This window comes from Amphibalanus amphitrite, unplaced genomic scaffold, assembly GCF_019059575.1.
Source record: "Amphibalanus amphitrite isolate SeventyFive unplaced genomic scaffold, NRLGWU_Aamphi_draft 000752F_arrow, whole genome shotgun sequence".
NCBI classification, from domain to species: domain Eukaryota; kingdom Metazoa; phylum Arthropoda; class Thecostraca; order Balanomorpha; family Balanidae; genus Amphibalanus; species Amphibalanus amphitrite.
In genome coordinates, this window is record NW_024882246.1 from 14,322 (window position 1) to 28,916 (window position 14,595).

The following is a 14,595-nucleotide window of genomic DNA, read 5'->3' on the forward strand; positions in this document are numbered from 1 at the left end:
TTACCGCGGCGCTTGGTGTGGGCGGTCAAAATTGTTGCGTGGAAGAGTAGATTATGTTTACATTTATATCGACAACTATCAACCTAGTGCAATCAGACTTGAGTGGGAAAACTTCAAATACACACGCAGTAAAATGTTTTAGTACAATGCGAGCAAAATCGTTTCTTCCATTCACTGATAAAACATATATTGATTTGTAGCTGATCATTGAAAACGCCAACAAACAGATTATGCGAGTGTGACATTGTATTTACAAAGCGCAGGCGAGCACAAGTGAACAGCTATGAGGAGAAAGCCATCCCTGTCCTGTGACAGTCGACTCCTGAACCGATTAAACTGTCCGTAACCCACAAGGGACAGAGCTGTTACATAGACCACGCGGTAGGTCGAGCCACTGAGGAAGGGCCAGCTCTCACCTGACACAGCACACGGGTTGGACCGGGATGGCACCTCATAGTCTATCGGACATTGATGCGCCGTGTTCTATCCAATACTTGGCTGCGCGCCACTTGAATGTTCGCGGTGTCTCGCTCGGAACCAGCAGTCATTGGGACACAGTGTTCCTCGTTCCACCATGATCTGCCTCGCGATACACTCGAGTCCATAGTGGGAATGCGACGAATGCGGCAACACTTCTGCCGCAACTCACCAACCGACCCCGGTGGAAAACTGACAGCGCCCGCCGCAGGTCAGCCAGCTTAGCGGGCCGACTTGGAGATCTGTTCCTTCAGAACCATAATGCTCTGGCGCTGCTCCGGGGGCAGCATGGCAATCTGTTCGTCCGAGAGCTGCAGCACCTGCATGATCAGCGCCGCCTGCCGGACACGGAAACAAACAGTAGTTCAGCGACAATGCCACAGAGCTCAGACAGAGGTCAGGCTTATGTACTATGTCATGCCTGCCATTGCGGGATGACATGATTTAGCAATACACAAATAAGGTGGGAACAATCGACAATATTAGCCGTGAGCGGACATGAAAGTTTCATCCATGGGCTGTTGATCTGAGTCCCAATATAAGTCATAACAGCCCAAGGAACTAAGAACTCGATAGCAATCAGGAACTATGAGAACTCCGGTATGACCCACCAATTTGCCCTACCACCTCTACATCACTTAAACGTCCAAATTTACCAAATGTCTATACCCATTACACATTTTTAGGCCCCACCCCCTTCCTTCCAGCCCTCACACATACCTTTTCTTGATCTCCTCCCGCCAGGTTGGCGGGCAGGTTGATGGCTCCCAGGTCCGGTCCAGGGCGGCTGGGCGCGGCCGGCGGCGGACCCCTCATGTCACGGTCACCACCGGCCAGAGGACCAGCCATGGGACCGGGTATGGGACCGGCGGCGGCGCGCGGGTCACGCGGGTCACGCGCCTCCCTCGGGTCTCTCGGGTCGCGCGGGTCGCGGCTCGGCGCCGGCGCCTCCGGGAATCCGCGGCCGAACGGCGCGCCGGCCGCGCGCGGGTCACGTCCGAACGCCCTGTCAGAGGTCAGCCCAGGTCAGCGTACGGAAGGGCAGCGTAAAGGCTAAGTGACGGAAAACAGCCGATTACTTTGACTGAAGTGCGGAACAATGACATAAGACGTAGGCCGACGCCAATAGATACGGAGATCCCTGAAGACCCGAGACCCCGAACATAATTCACTCAGCAAGAATCTATAGGGTAACATGGCAGCCTGCGCGTAAAACGACCGCAAAAATCCATAAATGAAGATCTGTTAAGAAAAAGTGAAAACAAACAGTTCACACCTGTTTTCCCTCCCCCACAGAAACAAATACGCAGACATCATCTAAATTCCAAACGCCTAGCCTTCCCTCTTACACACCGAATTGAGCCCTTGCATTACAAGTTCCATTAACCATCCCACTCCCGTCCCTGCTCACCTGGCGTCAAAGTCCTGCGGCGGCGGCGGCGGGCCACGCATGTCCCTGTCGCCAGAGCGGAGATCCATGTCGCCACGAAGGCCACCCGGTGGCGGGCCACCGCGGCCCATGTCTGGTCCTGCGGCGGAGTCGGGAGAACAGTGAGAAACGAAAGACTGATGCGAAACCCGGGACAGTTGACTTGTGACAATACATAGTGAGTAAGTACGGGAAAAGTTCGAAGCTACATTTCCACAAGATCTCAATGCATGCTACCACCAGCTCTTATGTTAGGTAGGTACCTACTCGACATTGCGACGCACGTGAAATTGAGAGTTTTCGTCAAACACACCGGCCTTCAACGCTTCAAAAATCCATACCAAAATAAGCCAACACGTACTCGTATTACCCTGGATTGACTTGTGCTCTTAATAACGCAAAAGAAAATAACACCCCTGTTCCTCCTCTTCCAGCCTCAATTGTCATTGACCAAGTGACCAGTGACCTATCAGCGACCGAGCTGATGTAAAATCGACCCACTTTCCATCCCTTACCTCTGGGCGGCATGCGGAGGTCCTGGTCGGCCAGGCGTCCGCCCGCGCGGGGGTCCAGGCTGCGCATGTCCATGTCTCCTGCCGGCGCGCCGGCCAGCGCCGTCGGACCCTGACGGAAGTCCACGTCCTGACCTGGAATGGAGAGAGGATCAGAGTCAGTGTGGTCGCGCGGGGATGCATCTCTGCACTGGCGAAGTAATGTAGACATTCCTAAAGACGTCGTATATACTAAAGACGTAGTTAGAGACTGACAGATTGAAGTCGTAAGCAGAGACTCGTCTCTTCGTCAAGTGGAGGCAGTGACTACACTTTCAATTAGTTTCAGTCACCAGTTAAAAAGACTGTTAAATTGTGTTTCTAACTAAAACAACACAGGCGTGAGACAAGTTTGCGGTTATGTAATTTGGACAGATACTTGAGCTACCATTACTACCGCATATCGCTGAAAAAAGGATAAACTACAACTCACAATCCGATTAGAGCCACAGCGAATGTGCCGGATCCACCCACCATCCCCTCTACCCCGACACCAGCACCTCACAGCCGGGCACTGACCTCCTCCGATGGGACCAAACGGCCCCTCCTTTACAGCCGGCTGCGGTGCGGCCACCGACACGACGGGCGCCGGGACGGGGGCGGCCGGCACAGCGGGCGCGGGGGCAGCCGAGATGGCAGGGGCGGCGGTACCAGCCGGTGTGTCAGCCGGCTTCAGCACCGGCGGCTCCGGCTGCGACTTGTGCAGCATCGACTGAAAACGGGACAGGCGAGCTTTACAGAGCTGCTACATAATATATCGTTCATGAATCCGTAATGAGGCCTACATACTGTTCCATTACATAAGCCAGTGGAAGTATTGAATCATCTTAAGTACACGATCATTACAGTGACGAAACCAGACAGCAAGGATAGACACCATGACTTGCGTAGGTTGGCTACATGACCGATTGTAGTGACTGTATGGACACATGACACATTGGAGAACAACTTTGTACAGGGCGAACGAATGGAGAACACGGCACGATCGAATGTAGGGCAAAGGAACGACGAATGTACGGCGGGGATGGCAGACCGAATGATACAGAACGGTGGGGACTATAAAAGCGATGGGTGTATGACAAACACAAAAACTCGTGTGAAACGACGACGACGACCGTTAAAGTGTGTTATGACGAGGCATACAGCAGCGGCAGTAGAAGACATAAGTCACAACAGGGACACTGTATAACGAATATCGAAAATGTAACGACATTGCACGGGTGTGCGCGGCGACGGCGTCCAACTCACGGCGGCCGTCTGTGGGTCCACGATACGCATCACCACCTGGGCCTGCAGCAGCGCGTAGGCCAGCTGAGGGTTCTGCAGCAGCATCGTGCGAGCCTCCGTCGGGTTGTTCTGCAATGGATACAGAGAGGCGGTCAAACGAGGTGGTGACCAGTCAACACCCAACTAGACACACAATGCAATGGTTGGGTGTTATTAGGAAGCAACAAACCGACAGTGACAGTACGAGTACCAACTTAACATCAAATACTTCTGCAGAGGCTTCGTAAACAACGCAGCATGTTACATATGGTCAGATTATCCATCCGTTGTACCAAATTGTTTCAAATAGCTTATCTAGTTATTGTAAAAGTTAACAATACTAGCCTTGTAAAGGTGAGGCATCAGAGCTGACTTCCCCACAGACCCAGTCATTCACCGCACACCGACCGAAGACCACCGTCTCTCACGGCCCACCAGCTCACCTGAATGCAGAGTTTCATCTGTTTCATGAGCTCGAACATCTGCTCGGGCGGCAGGGAGGCGACTGCCTTACTGATGGCCTCAGGGGCCTGCGGGGGGTCCACCTCCTCCCCGTACGGACTCTCGCTGGCCGGACCCTGCATCAGAGCTGACGGAAGAAGCAGACACGGGGGTGGTTAGTAGATACTAGATGAAACAACGCGCATTAGACGGGGAAGTGGCAGCAGGGTTTACGAGATACTGAACAATAACACCAGCCTCACTCTTCACTGCGTCACACTCACTTTAAACGCTTCCATCCACCACCTTCCTTAATGCATAACTTACCCACCCGTTACCTAATATCAGCTGCTTTAACGTCTACCAATCGTCCACAAATCACTTCGATACCCACCCATTATCCATTTAGATCGCCCCAATGAATTAAATATCCATTTCATGGCCCTTAACCCGCGCCCCGTTGGGCTCTGCCGAGCAACGCGCCCTGTTAGGGGGGGGCATTTTGCCCCCCCCCCTAAGATCTCGAGAACCACGCAACCTAGCGACAAGCGGCAAACGGTGTTGGATAGCCCTATCAGGGAACTACCTTGTGACCCAATTTTATTGACCTAGGTCAAACCGAAGACGTCACAGGTCAGGTCAAAGGTCGAATTTTCACCGTTTACAGGCATTTCAAGAAATGCGTTGTAAAATCGAGTAAAATGCATTTCATTGAAAATCATCGATGGGGGAAATGTTCTTCAAACACATATTTTGCTATTTGAGGTCACTGATACCAGGTCAGGTCACAAAGGTCAGCTGGGGGGTCACAATATGAAAGTGTCGTGTGATACGTTTTATGGTCCATTTTGCATGACAAATGCGATTATGTGGGTCAGGCAGCCTATGGGGCCAGCTTAGGTCACGTTTTGGTCAAGGTCAGGTCAAGGTCAGGTCAAGGTCAGGTCAAATTAGGTCAAATTTCAAAATTGATATTTTTGCATAAAATGGGTATCAAATCGATGCAGCTCGTCACGGGCAGTTCAATGGTGGTCTTTGTTTTGCCGTACGTGGTCTAGAATCGCTAAAAATTGAGTTCAAAAATTTGACGTCATCATCTTTGAACAGTTTTTTTCGCTATAACTTGGCCAAAAAAACGAGATATCGATCTGAAATTTGGTATGTATATAGAAGAGCACAGGGACTATCACATATATTCCGTTTTTTCGAAATTCGGATTTTTTTTATTTTTTTTTGTTTTTCTGAATAACTCAATTTTTTGAATTTTTGGGGTCAAAAACCCAAAATTTTGAAAATCCGAGATAGCAGTTTTGTAGCGCCGCTTTTTGTCTACTAGACCATATAAAGAAATTTGAAATTGCTTGATAACTGTAGATTTGGTGAGCGTTTCAAGATTGCATGTTTTTTGCTCATTTTTGCTCGAACATGACCTCAGTTTGACCTCAATAACTCCTGACCTAAGGTGACCTAAGACTTGAAATTTGGTGTGAATGTGTCAAATTGATGCCCGGGAAGGTACTGAAAATTTGGCGGCGCTTCTTGCTATTCAGGAAAAACCACAGGGAGGGCCAAAATGCCCCCCCCCCCCCAACGGGGCGAGGGTTAACCCAGTTGTAGACAACTCTCTCTCCCATTGTCAGCGCGGCAGCCACAGCGTGGATCACATCACCCACAAACCCTGTGGACCTCCTCCCATCATCAGTACAGCAACGTCCACTTAGCGCACGCCACGCCCTCGTCATTCGTCAACGCCACTCATTCCGCACTCAGTCTGAGTCACTCATTCCACACTCTATCCGAGTCACTCACTCTGCATCTCCATCCTGCTCTTCTCCGTGCAGGCGTTGTCCACGCGTAGCTGGCGGCCCGACAGTTCGACTCCGTTCAGGTTCCGCATGGCACTCAGAGCAGTCTCCGGGTCACGGTATTCGCAGAAACCGTAGCCCTTCGGCTTACCCGTGGCCCTGTCGTTCATCATACTGGAATGGCGAGAAAGGGGAGGGAGGGGTTTCAGAGTGGGCAACGGTGTTCAATGTCTGTAGAAGTAGGCCGAAAGCTAGGTATGGCAGGGCACGGGAATGAGCCCGTGACTTACATCTTGCATACGACTAGTAAACGTGACAGTGTTGTGCATTATATTCCACTGTACTGATCGGCAGATGCAGATAAATGAAATTACGTGTCACTGAGCAGTGACATACCATAGAAATGAGCACTCATTTCTATGGTGGTTATTGAACAGAGTGCAAAAGTACAAAATAGGTAGACGTTATGAGTGACAAGTAAGACGAGCTGCTCACATCTAGTAGCCAGGAGTGACCGGGGATTTGACAACTTACCGAAACGAGAGGACTGGTCCGACCTGGCTGAAGATTTCCTTCAGCTTCTTCTCTGTCACCTCATATGGGATGTTTCCCACTGTCAGCAGAGAATAAGTCATCAAAAATGAGGAAAACAAGGAACAGACATACCAATCATGAGGGGTCTTAAAAAGGTTTCAGAACTAAAAAAGCAAGCTATTTCCTGCAAGATCTACCATCAAAGTACTCCATACAGCATGCAAAGATTTAAAGAATTTCAAACAAATAACCAAAGCAGTGATTGATTCATTGACAATCTGACACTTAAGCTTGTGACATGGCAGCATTGAATTGAACATTATTTTAATAAATTTTCCAGTGCGCCATGATATACTGGGGGATATACATAATTCCAATTTTGGAATGGAGTAGCTACATTTTTAATAAAAAAATTGGAAATTGGAATGTCCACAATTTTTTTGGGGGATCAACCCCCCCCCCCAAAAAAAATGAGGGAGTTACCTAGCCACACATTCACATGAGAGTTCATGGCTTGACCTTAGCACCTACTTACCAAAGACAGATCTCATAGACTTCTCCACCAATGAGTTATCCACAGCCATCTTGACTGCTTTTATTTACTTATGGTCTGAAAACTGAAGAGCACATATGGTCAATACAGGGTGAAGCTCATAATTAGTACCATAATGAGTTTGTACCCAGCAAAAGGGCCGTTGAGGGGCTCACCGCATTTAATATAGGTACCTTCCTGACCTACCCTATTGTTTTTTGGGTATTCTTTACACATTCCCATAAAGTTCAAGCCCAGGTTTCACCCAACAAGCAAAATAGGGACCTTTTCTGGCCACAGGTGAGTCCAAGGAAGCTCTCCTCCTTTACAAATATATAGCTTGGCACCTGCATGGAATTTACCATTGTTCCAACATATGCATTGGATAAGTATGACAACTATGCATCCCAGTAGGTATATGACATTGAGGCCTGTGGCTATCATAAGATCTGACTAGACCAGCGTCAGGTAAGGCATCAGCATCTGCTATAAGATCTGGTTCTCCGTTCTCTGCCATGATTTTATTACCTGGGATCAGAGCTGAAAAGAAGAATCCCTAAAAGATTACTCTAACACGTATTTGACACACATATAACACTGACACCTAGGGTGATACCTTGCTGGAAAATTCCTATCTTGAACCTTGAAGTGAACTTAGATAGTTCACACAACCAAACAACTCATGAAGCTGCCCTACAACCTATATCAATATCAGTTGATCAATAGCATGCTTAAATTATGAAAACTGCTTCAGCACTCTGGAAATTGCATACTAGTGTCTATCAACCCTATCAATTTTCTACCTCCACCCTGACCCAGGCCAAAGGAACATGCACAGGGCCCCTCCCCATCTCACTCCTCAATGATGATCTTGAGCCAGCCTAGAGCATTGTATAAAAAAACAAAGGTGTGCACCTTTTAGAGAAGCTACAACTGGAATCAGATTTTAAGGTCTCAACTTTCAGGTTAACTGGTGACCTCTGATGTCAGGCAAACAAGCAAGCAAAATATATGGTATGGATTTGGTATACTCCTAGGCATGGATTTAGCTTTTATTCAGGCAAATATCTTAGAGCCTTTATATGGAATTGCTTTGATGTTAGGACGCAAAGTGCAAACCAGACGACAGCGGACAGAATAAATATTTTCAGCAGTTAGCACTTATGACACTTAATTCATTTGTCACAAACAAAATGAAAAATGTTTTGGTGTCATGAAAGGGAAGTGAAATTACACCAATATGACCAAATGTGGATTAATAGTGAATTTATTATTCAACTTCACTCGAAGTGTCATTCTGCACAAGTGCACAAACACACTGAACTGAATGAAGTGTTATTTGAAATAAAGGATCCAGTGTCCTTCAAACAATAATCAGCGCATAAAAATGAAAACGAATCAACAGCTCATAAACTTGAACTAGCTTGCAGAAAAAATATACAAAATGAAAAGACGCACACGCCGAGGAGCGAAAGATGCTAGGCGCCAGAACTGACTTGGTGGCGCTAGATTTGTAAAGCCCTTTGTTTACTTCCATATCCAGGAATTATAAAGACAGTGAAAGAAAATGCAGATATTTTGATGAAAAAATCACTTTTGTATTACAAATAAAAAGAGGAATTACTTAAATTTATTTCAAAAGGAAATTTTAAAGTAAATGAGATTATTTTGAAAGCCAAATTAGGAAAAGTATCAAAAACATTGTAAAGAAAAGTAGCGATAGCACGACAAAATAAAGTATTTCCTCATTGGCTGCATGCTTTCGATCGCGATTGCATAAGCCGGGAAGATACGAGAGAGGAGGGGTGTCGCAATTGAACTGAAAATAAATCGTCATTAACTGAATTGGAGGAAACTGTCAAGGTATCTTGTCAATCCTTTTCTTTGCTCCTATTTTTTCTGCATATTGTGATTTAACTGAGTGGTCGTGTCGTGCAGGATCATCTATCAGGATTGCAGTGTTGAATTGTGCAACACTGAAATGCATGCATGTTTCAGTTTCGGAAGTCTATTCAACTGAAAGCCAATTTTCAGGTGTTAAAACTGACCATGACCCGACTTGTGACCTCAAAATTCAACTGTTAAGTACTCATCAATGGCATCTTGTCGCTTTCTTTTGTTTGCCGCCTTGCACACCTTGCTTCGCTTACTAGTTCTCTAGTTATCGGCTATGCCGTGCTCCCCCCTCCAGCAAGTAGCGGATGGAAAAATAGGTACCCCAGCGGTTAGCAGAGCTGGGCAAGTGCGTTCCTTTAGTGCGTTCCTGCGTTCTTCCGTACGTACGCACCGCCCTTTTTAGGAACGCAAGAACGCAGGAACGCAAAGTTTTTCAAAGGAACGCAAGTAAGAGGAACGCACCACCCGAAATTTTGAAGCGTTCCTGCGTTCTTGCGGAACCACTCGAAAAATTATATTGCTGCCAATGACCTCTGTGTCAAATGTTTGAATCTCGAATACGTGTGTTTGCCGGTAGAGGCGCCACTTGTCGGTCGAATCGAGGAAGGCTTGCTTAGATTTAGTGGTGATGTTTACTATTCGATTCGGTTTTAGGCATTAAATGTGTAAATATTTTTAGTGGTGATGTTTACTATTCGATTCAGTTTCAGGCATTAAATGTGTAAAGTAAATATGATAACTTTTACTAAGATACATCTTTTAACTTAACTATTGTTTTTAAGCAGGTCGTATTTTTGTTGAAAACCCTACGGATGATATTGGTAAAACGTATTTCAGATATTCGATTCGGAAAAGATATGTCGAGTTGCTTTTCTGCCCCACGTCGCCATTCTGGGTATTCTGTGATCGATTCGCCCCGTGTTTGGTTGGGCCCGCGCCGCGTGGTTCGGCGGTATTTTTGAGGGAGGAACGCAGGAACGCAGGAACGCTAACGCACCGAGCGAAAAAAATTGAGGAACGCTATTCCAGGAACGCACTAACCGCGGCCGGAGGAACGCAGGAACGCTAACGCACTACCGAAAATCGAGGAACGCGCCCAGCTCTGGCGGTTAGATACACCAGCAGTTGCCATGTTAATTTATTTGATTTGGCTGTCTAACCTCAACCTAAATCTAAATTTATTGACAGTAAATCATTTTCTTTATTTCAACTAAAAAGTTGGGCCTTTAATCCCCCCCCCCCCCCCAGCAGCTCACAGGTTAAGGCCTGACTCACTCAGCAGTCAACTTACTACAAATTTAGTCGTGGCTGCTCCCACCAATCTCGGCCCCATACTGCAAAGTATGGCCCCTAGGTGACAAGGCGCACCGGCCAAAGTTAAAAATCGGCACCAATGCTTCAGAAAGGACCAGAAAATCCGCATCAAAGCGGAATGGGAGTGCAAAAAAAAAATGCACCAAACCAAAAAAATGACCAGTTTACATCGGCACTGACCTCAATGATATCAATATGAACTGCAATCCTGCCCTCTCAGAAGTATGGAAACTAAACGAGAAATATCCACCACACAACTCAAACACAAAGCATGTCATGCCAATACAAGAACTATATCCAGTATGTGCCCCTGACGATTCTTCCAGGGTGATTATTGTTTGATGTACTATGGTTGCCCCAATGGTGTCGACAGTCGACACCGCCATTTAGCTAGATGGCTTGACATTTGACAACATATACCTAGTTGTAAAAATAAAGATGATTATGAATGGCTAAATGTGGAATCATCTCATGCATGCATTTTCGGCGTCTTTCGTAGGGTCAACAGCTGTATCTTTCAGCAAGTCATTCGCAGCGGATTTGACTACTTAGCCGCGGCAAAGTGGTGGTTCCCAAGGCGGAGACCTGCCATCAGCCATGTGCATCTTGTTTATGAATGCTGCAGAATGCAACATCTTCAGATTCTCAGATTATTTCGATGCAACTTATTAGCTGCGTCTAACATACATGATAAGTCGTTCGCATTTGACTTCTTGAAGCGATGGAGCGGTGATCGAGCCCAGGGGCGTCGTTTTGTATAGGCCTGGGAGTGCCCGAGCACTACCAATGTTCAGCTGAGCACTACCAATGTGTTGTTGAGCACTACCAACATTTTTCTTCACTTATTGAGAAAATTGCATTCAAACATGTCATACAAATAAAATGAATGAGGTTCTTATGTATCAAATCAACATGATAGCAAGTAACTTCAATGGTAAGTGTTAACTATTGATGAAAATCTATAGACTTACTCCACAAGTAGATTGAATTTGAATTGGTTGACCAATTCAATCTTCTTGTAGCGTACCTAAGTGAAAGTCCATAAATTTCCATCAATATACCTAGGTATCATTTTCACTTTCCACATCATGTCATTACGTCAAGTAATTTCAAGTTATGTGGTACCTACCTACCTACCTACCTACCAAGTTTCACAATCGAGCCCTTACCATCGGCCGTGCACATCTCGAATCCTTCCCATTGACCGTGCTCATCTCTCACTCTACCGCTTCGCAGAGCTGAGCGGTACGTTTCGTGTTGTAACAGTGCGAACATGGGCACAAAATCGCTGCTATGTGACGACTTTCCTGAGATATTGAACGAAGTGATGATCTTCTTGCGAGCGTGTGATCTTATGAAACGCCTGTAAACAGTGAATTAAGAAACAATAGAGCCAGACCAAGGCCCGAGCCAGACTACGTGCGACTCACGTGCGATAGTGTATGTATACCCGACGCGTGTTTCTATGTTTTTTTTTTTTTTTAATGCTGGAGTCAAAAGCCTGTGTGCATGGTAGTGCCTCTATTTACATGTAACACGCTAGATGTAATATGAATGTTCTATGTCCTTTGTTTTGCACCTGTCTCCGTGTGCTATGTCCCACCAGTACTGTGGTCTGTGTTATGTGGAAGTGGTGCGTGGAAGTTTGACTGATCGTGAATGAATGTACACTTCTTGACTGACAGGACAATCGACGGTGATGGCACTTAAGACAGTATCGAGCGTAGTTGATCACGTAGTTTAGAAACTAATTAGTTTGGACGAACCTAACCAGCTGGTCTCTCTATCCATGGATCCACGCAGCGCGCTTAAGGAAACTCTACGGCCAAAGCATTCCTATGTAAACGGCCTGAACAACTGGTCTGCGACCACAGTGTATCGAGACATGTTATGATGGTATGGTGATGAACGACATCCTCCTACTCTAACGAGGAGACAAGCGTACCTATTGTTACCAGAGTGTTTATCAATGGCAAATTAATGTATATGGAGTGTTATTTTGACTGTTAAAAGCCAGGCATAAAAGATACCGGTCGTTTATGTTACTTTCATTTTCAGTTCTTTATCTCTAAGTTCATAACCATTTTATAGTTCGCTACTAACATTAACTACTGTCCTACCTGGAAATATTCCTCAATACTATATCCTGGTTCTATCCGGTATGCTGTTGTCTTTCCGTTCCACTACCACGCTTAGTACTCCATTGTCTTACCTACCAACTCTGAAGACATGAAAGTGGCAACAAGTCACAAGACATGTACGGACGCTCTGAGCCCGATGAGGCTATGCGCCCTAACCCACGACCAAGACCAAGACCAACAGTGCGAACATGGGGGCGTGATTATGAGACGACCAGCGTTGGCATAGTCCGCTCTGACCACTGCACCGCACACTCAATTGAACGCGAGAGCACACCGAATTGCACGTCGAAGCTCCAACAATGTTTTTCTTCGATTCTCCTTATCTATCTGGTCTGGTCCACCGCATCAAATCCACACCAGCCGAACAAGCCCGCACCGGCGAGATCTCGTCGAAATTGCCATACTTTGCAGACTGGCCTCGGCCATCCCTCCCAGTGTGGAGGCTGGAGCCAGGGTGTGCCTGTGGCATGAGTGACTTCAACTTAAACCTCGACTCTCTGTCTCATCGCCAGGCATCCAATGTCCCACCAACTGAGCTACCAGCTGGTGGTACTGGCCATTGCAAACAACCAGATTTTTTCTCTTAAAGTCACTTGCTCTGCTGGTGCTAGCCATCCAGCCGGCAGCCCCTGCTTTGGATATGGTTTGGCCACTTACCAACCAGGCCACCAGCTCCAGGTGGCCTTGACCGGTCAAACTGACTGGTTACCGACTGCTGTTGCATTCTTGAATGTTAACGCAGAGTGGAGTGGACTTAAGACCTATGAGAATCGAACATCCCATCGACAACTGACACATTTTCAAGTGACATCCCCATTTTGTTTTTGTGTTTCTCCATGTCTACCTGTCGCTTGCTGTTGGCCGAATAATCACCAGATTTCCTCCATTTTCAGCCGTCACCTCCGTTACCATGAGTTCAGAAAGGGTTATACCCAGTGAGTCGTTTGACTCGGAAGCCAGTTCAGAATCGAAGCTGGCTAGGAAGATCAAAGAATCGCCATTCATGGTTGCAGGTGAGCGTGCTCCTTCCTTTGGGGTAATTGTACGCTGTTGATCTCCCCAACTCGTGCCTGATTGGCCCTTGAGAGTGAGTGTGCCTAGTCATAGAGATACAGGGCATCAAACATTATTGGTTGTATGGATCGATCAGCGAACGGTATTTCAGAAAGCATGGATGTCCTCCAAATTGCCAGTATTGGTTGAGACTCCCATGCTTTCGCGATCACGAAAGTTGTTTTTTTATAGACCATGCATAGTTACTAGCTTTCTGCTGAGCTAAATCAACAAAATTCACAAGTTATATCGTTTTGCAATCGTTTTTCGTGGATTTGATCGTACTTTTTATTGGCTTATGATTAACGTTCTTTATTGAATATATCAAAGATATGTCAACATTGACAAACTTTGCCAACATTTCGTAGCCAATGGTTCTTACCTTAGAAAGCAAGGCCAACTGCACCTCCATACCTACATCCACTTTTGGCCAGCAGATGGCCCTAATATGTTACGGAAATTTTCGCGAACCTCATCTGAGTACAGTCTGGTCTCCGTTCCCCAGGGCTGGTGGGCCTCACTGGCATTGTGGGCTACAACCTGTACAACCTGCGCCGGAGACCCAAGGACATGAAGATGTCCGTCTACCTCATCCACATGCGCGTGGCAGCGCAGGGGTTCGTCGTGTCCTGTCTCACGGCCGGCGTGTGCTACCAGATGTATAAGGATCACCTGAAGCCCAAACTTGCCGAGTGGCAGCAGACGGGTAACTGACGACACGCTCCCCTAGGCCGGTGACTATTCAATGTTAGGTTGACTGTGTGTTGGTGGTGACGAGCCCCACCCCGCAAGGCATTTTGAATGTCTTTCTCGAACATGGTGTACCAAGTATGCCATTACAATAGGTATAGGTATTGCAGCTGGCAATTACGCCGTTGTGACCGGGTTGATAGGTTGTCTTAGACTCAGCAAACATTTGGAAATACTTTTGTCAGAGTTTTATTGTGGGATGGCGTACGAGATGGGCGAGATTCAGACAAAGCGCGCCAGTTAAGGGTAAGGCAATGGTGGCCATGTGTTAACGTCAGGTGATGCATGTTGTGCTTGAGAAATAAATGTCTTACTCGAGCCTATCACAAGCCTACTTATACTGAGGGTCAACCCGTAAAAGGTGAATCGCAGTCACCGACTATATGAAGGGACGACATTCTCTCCC

At 46.8% G+C, this 14,595-nt stretch overlaps 2 protein-coding genes across 3 annotated transcripts; one reads left to right on the top strand and one right to left on the bottom strand.

Annotated features, from left to right (window-relative positions):
- Positions 1-231: 231 nt before the first annotated feature.
- LOC122365619 (cleavage stimulation factor subunit 2-like) lies at positions 232-8,524 on the bottom strand. 2 transcript variants are annotated; one of them, XM_043336988.1, is made up of 11 exons: positions 8,492-8,524; positions 7,039-7,120; positions 6,504-6,582; positions 5,974-6,143; positions 4,167-4,312; positions 3,706-3,813; positions 2,977-3,169; positions 2,422-2,553; positions 1,889-2,006; positions 1,198-1,483; positions 232-815 (listed from the first exon to the last, which is right to left on the bottom strand). In XM_043336988.1, the coding sequence occupies exons 2-11, from the start codon at positions 7,085-7,087 to the stop codon at positions 699-701; spliced, it is 1,398 nt and encodes a 465-aa protein (XP_043192923.1). In that variant the 5' UTR covers positions 7,088-7,120; positions 8,492-8,524; the 3' UTR covers positions 232-698. The 2 variants fall into 2 exon arrangements, with proteins under 2 accessions (XP_043192923.1, XP_043192922.1); XM_043336987.1 differs by lacking the exon at positions 8,492-8,524 and adding an exon at positions 7,564-7,853.
- Positions 8,525-8,696: 172 nt separating this feature from the next.
- On the top strand, positions 8,697-14,510 carry LOC122365618 (HIG1 domain family member 1C-like). Its single transcript, XM_043336986.1, has 3 exons — positions 8,697-8,898; positions 13,280-13,399; positions 13,945-14,510. The coding sequence occupies exons 2-3, from the start codon at positions 13,297-13,299 to the stop codon at positions 14,151-14,153; spliced, it is 312 nt and encodes a 103-aa protein (XP_043192921.1). The 5' UTR covers positions 8,697-8,898; positions 13,280-13,296; the 3' UTR covers positions 14,154-14,510.
- Positions 14,511-14,595: the final 85 nt, after the last annotated feature.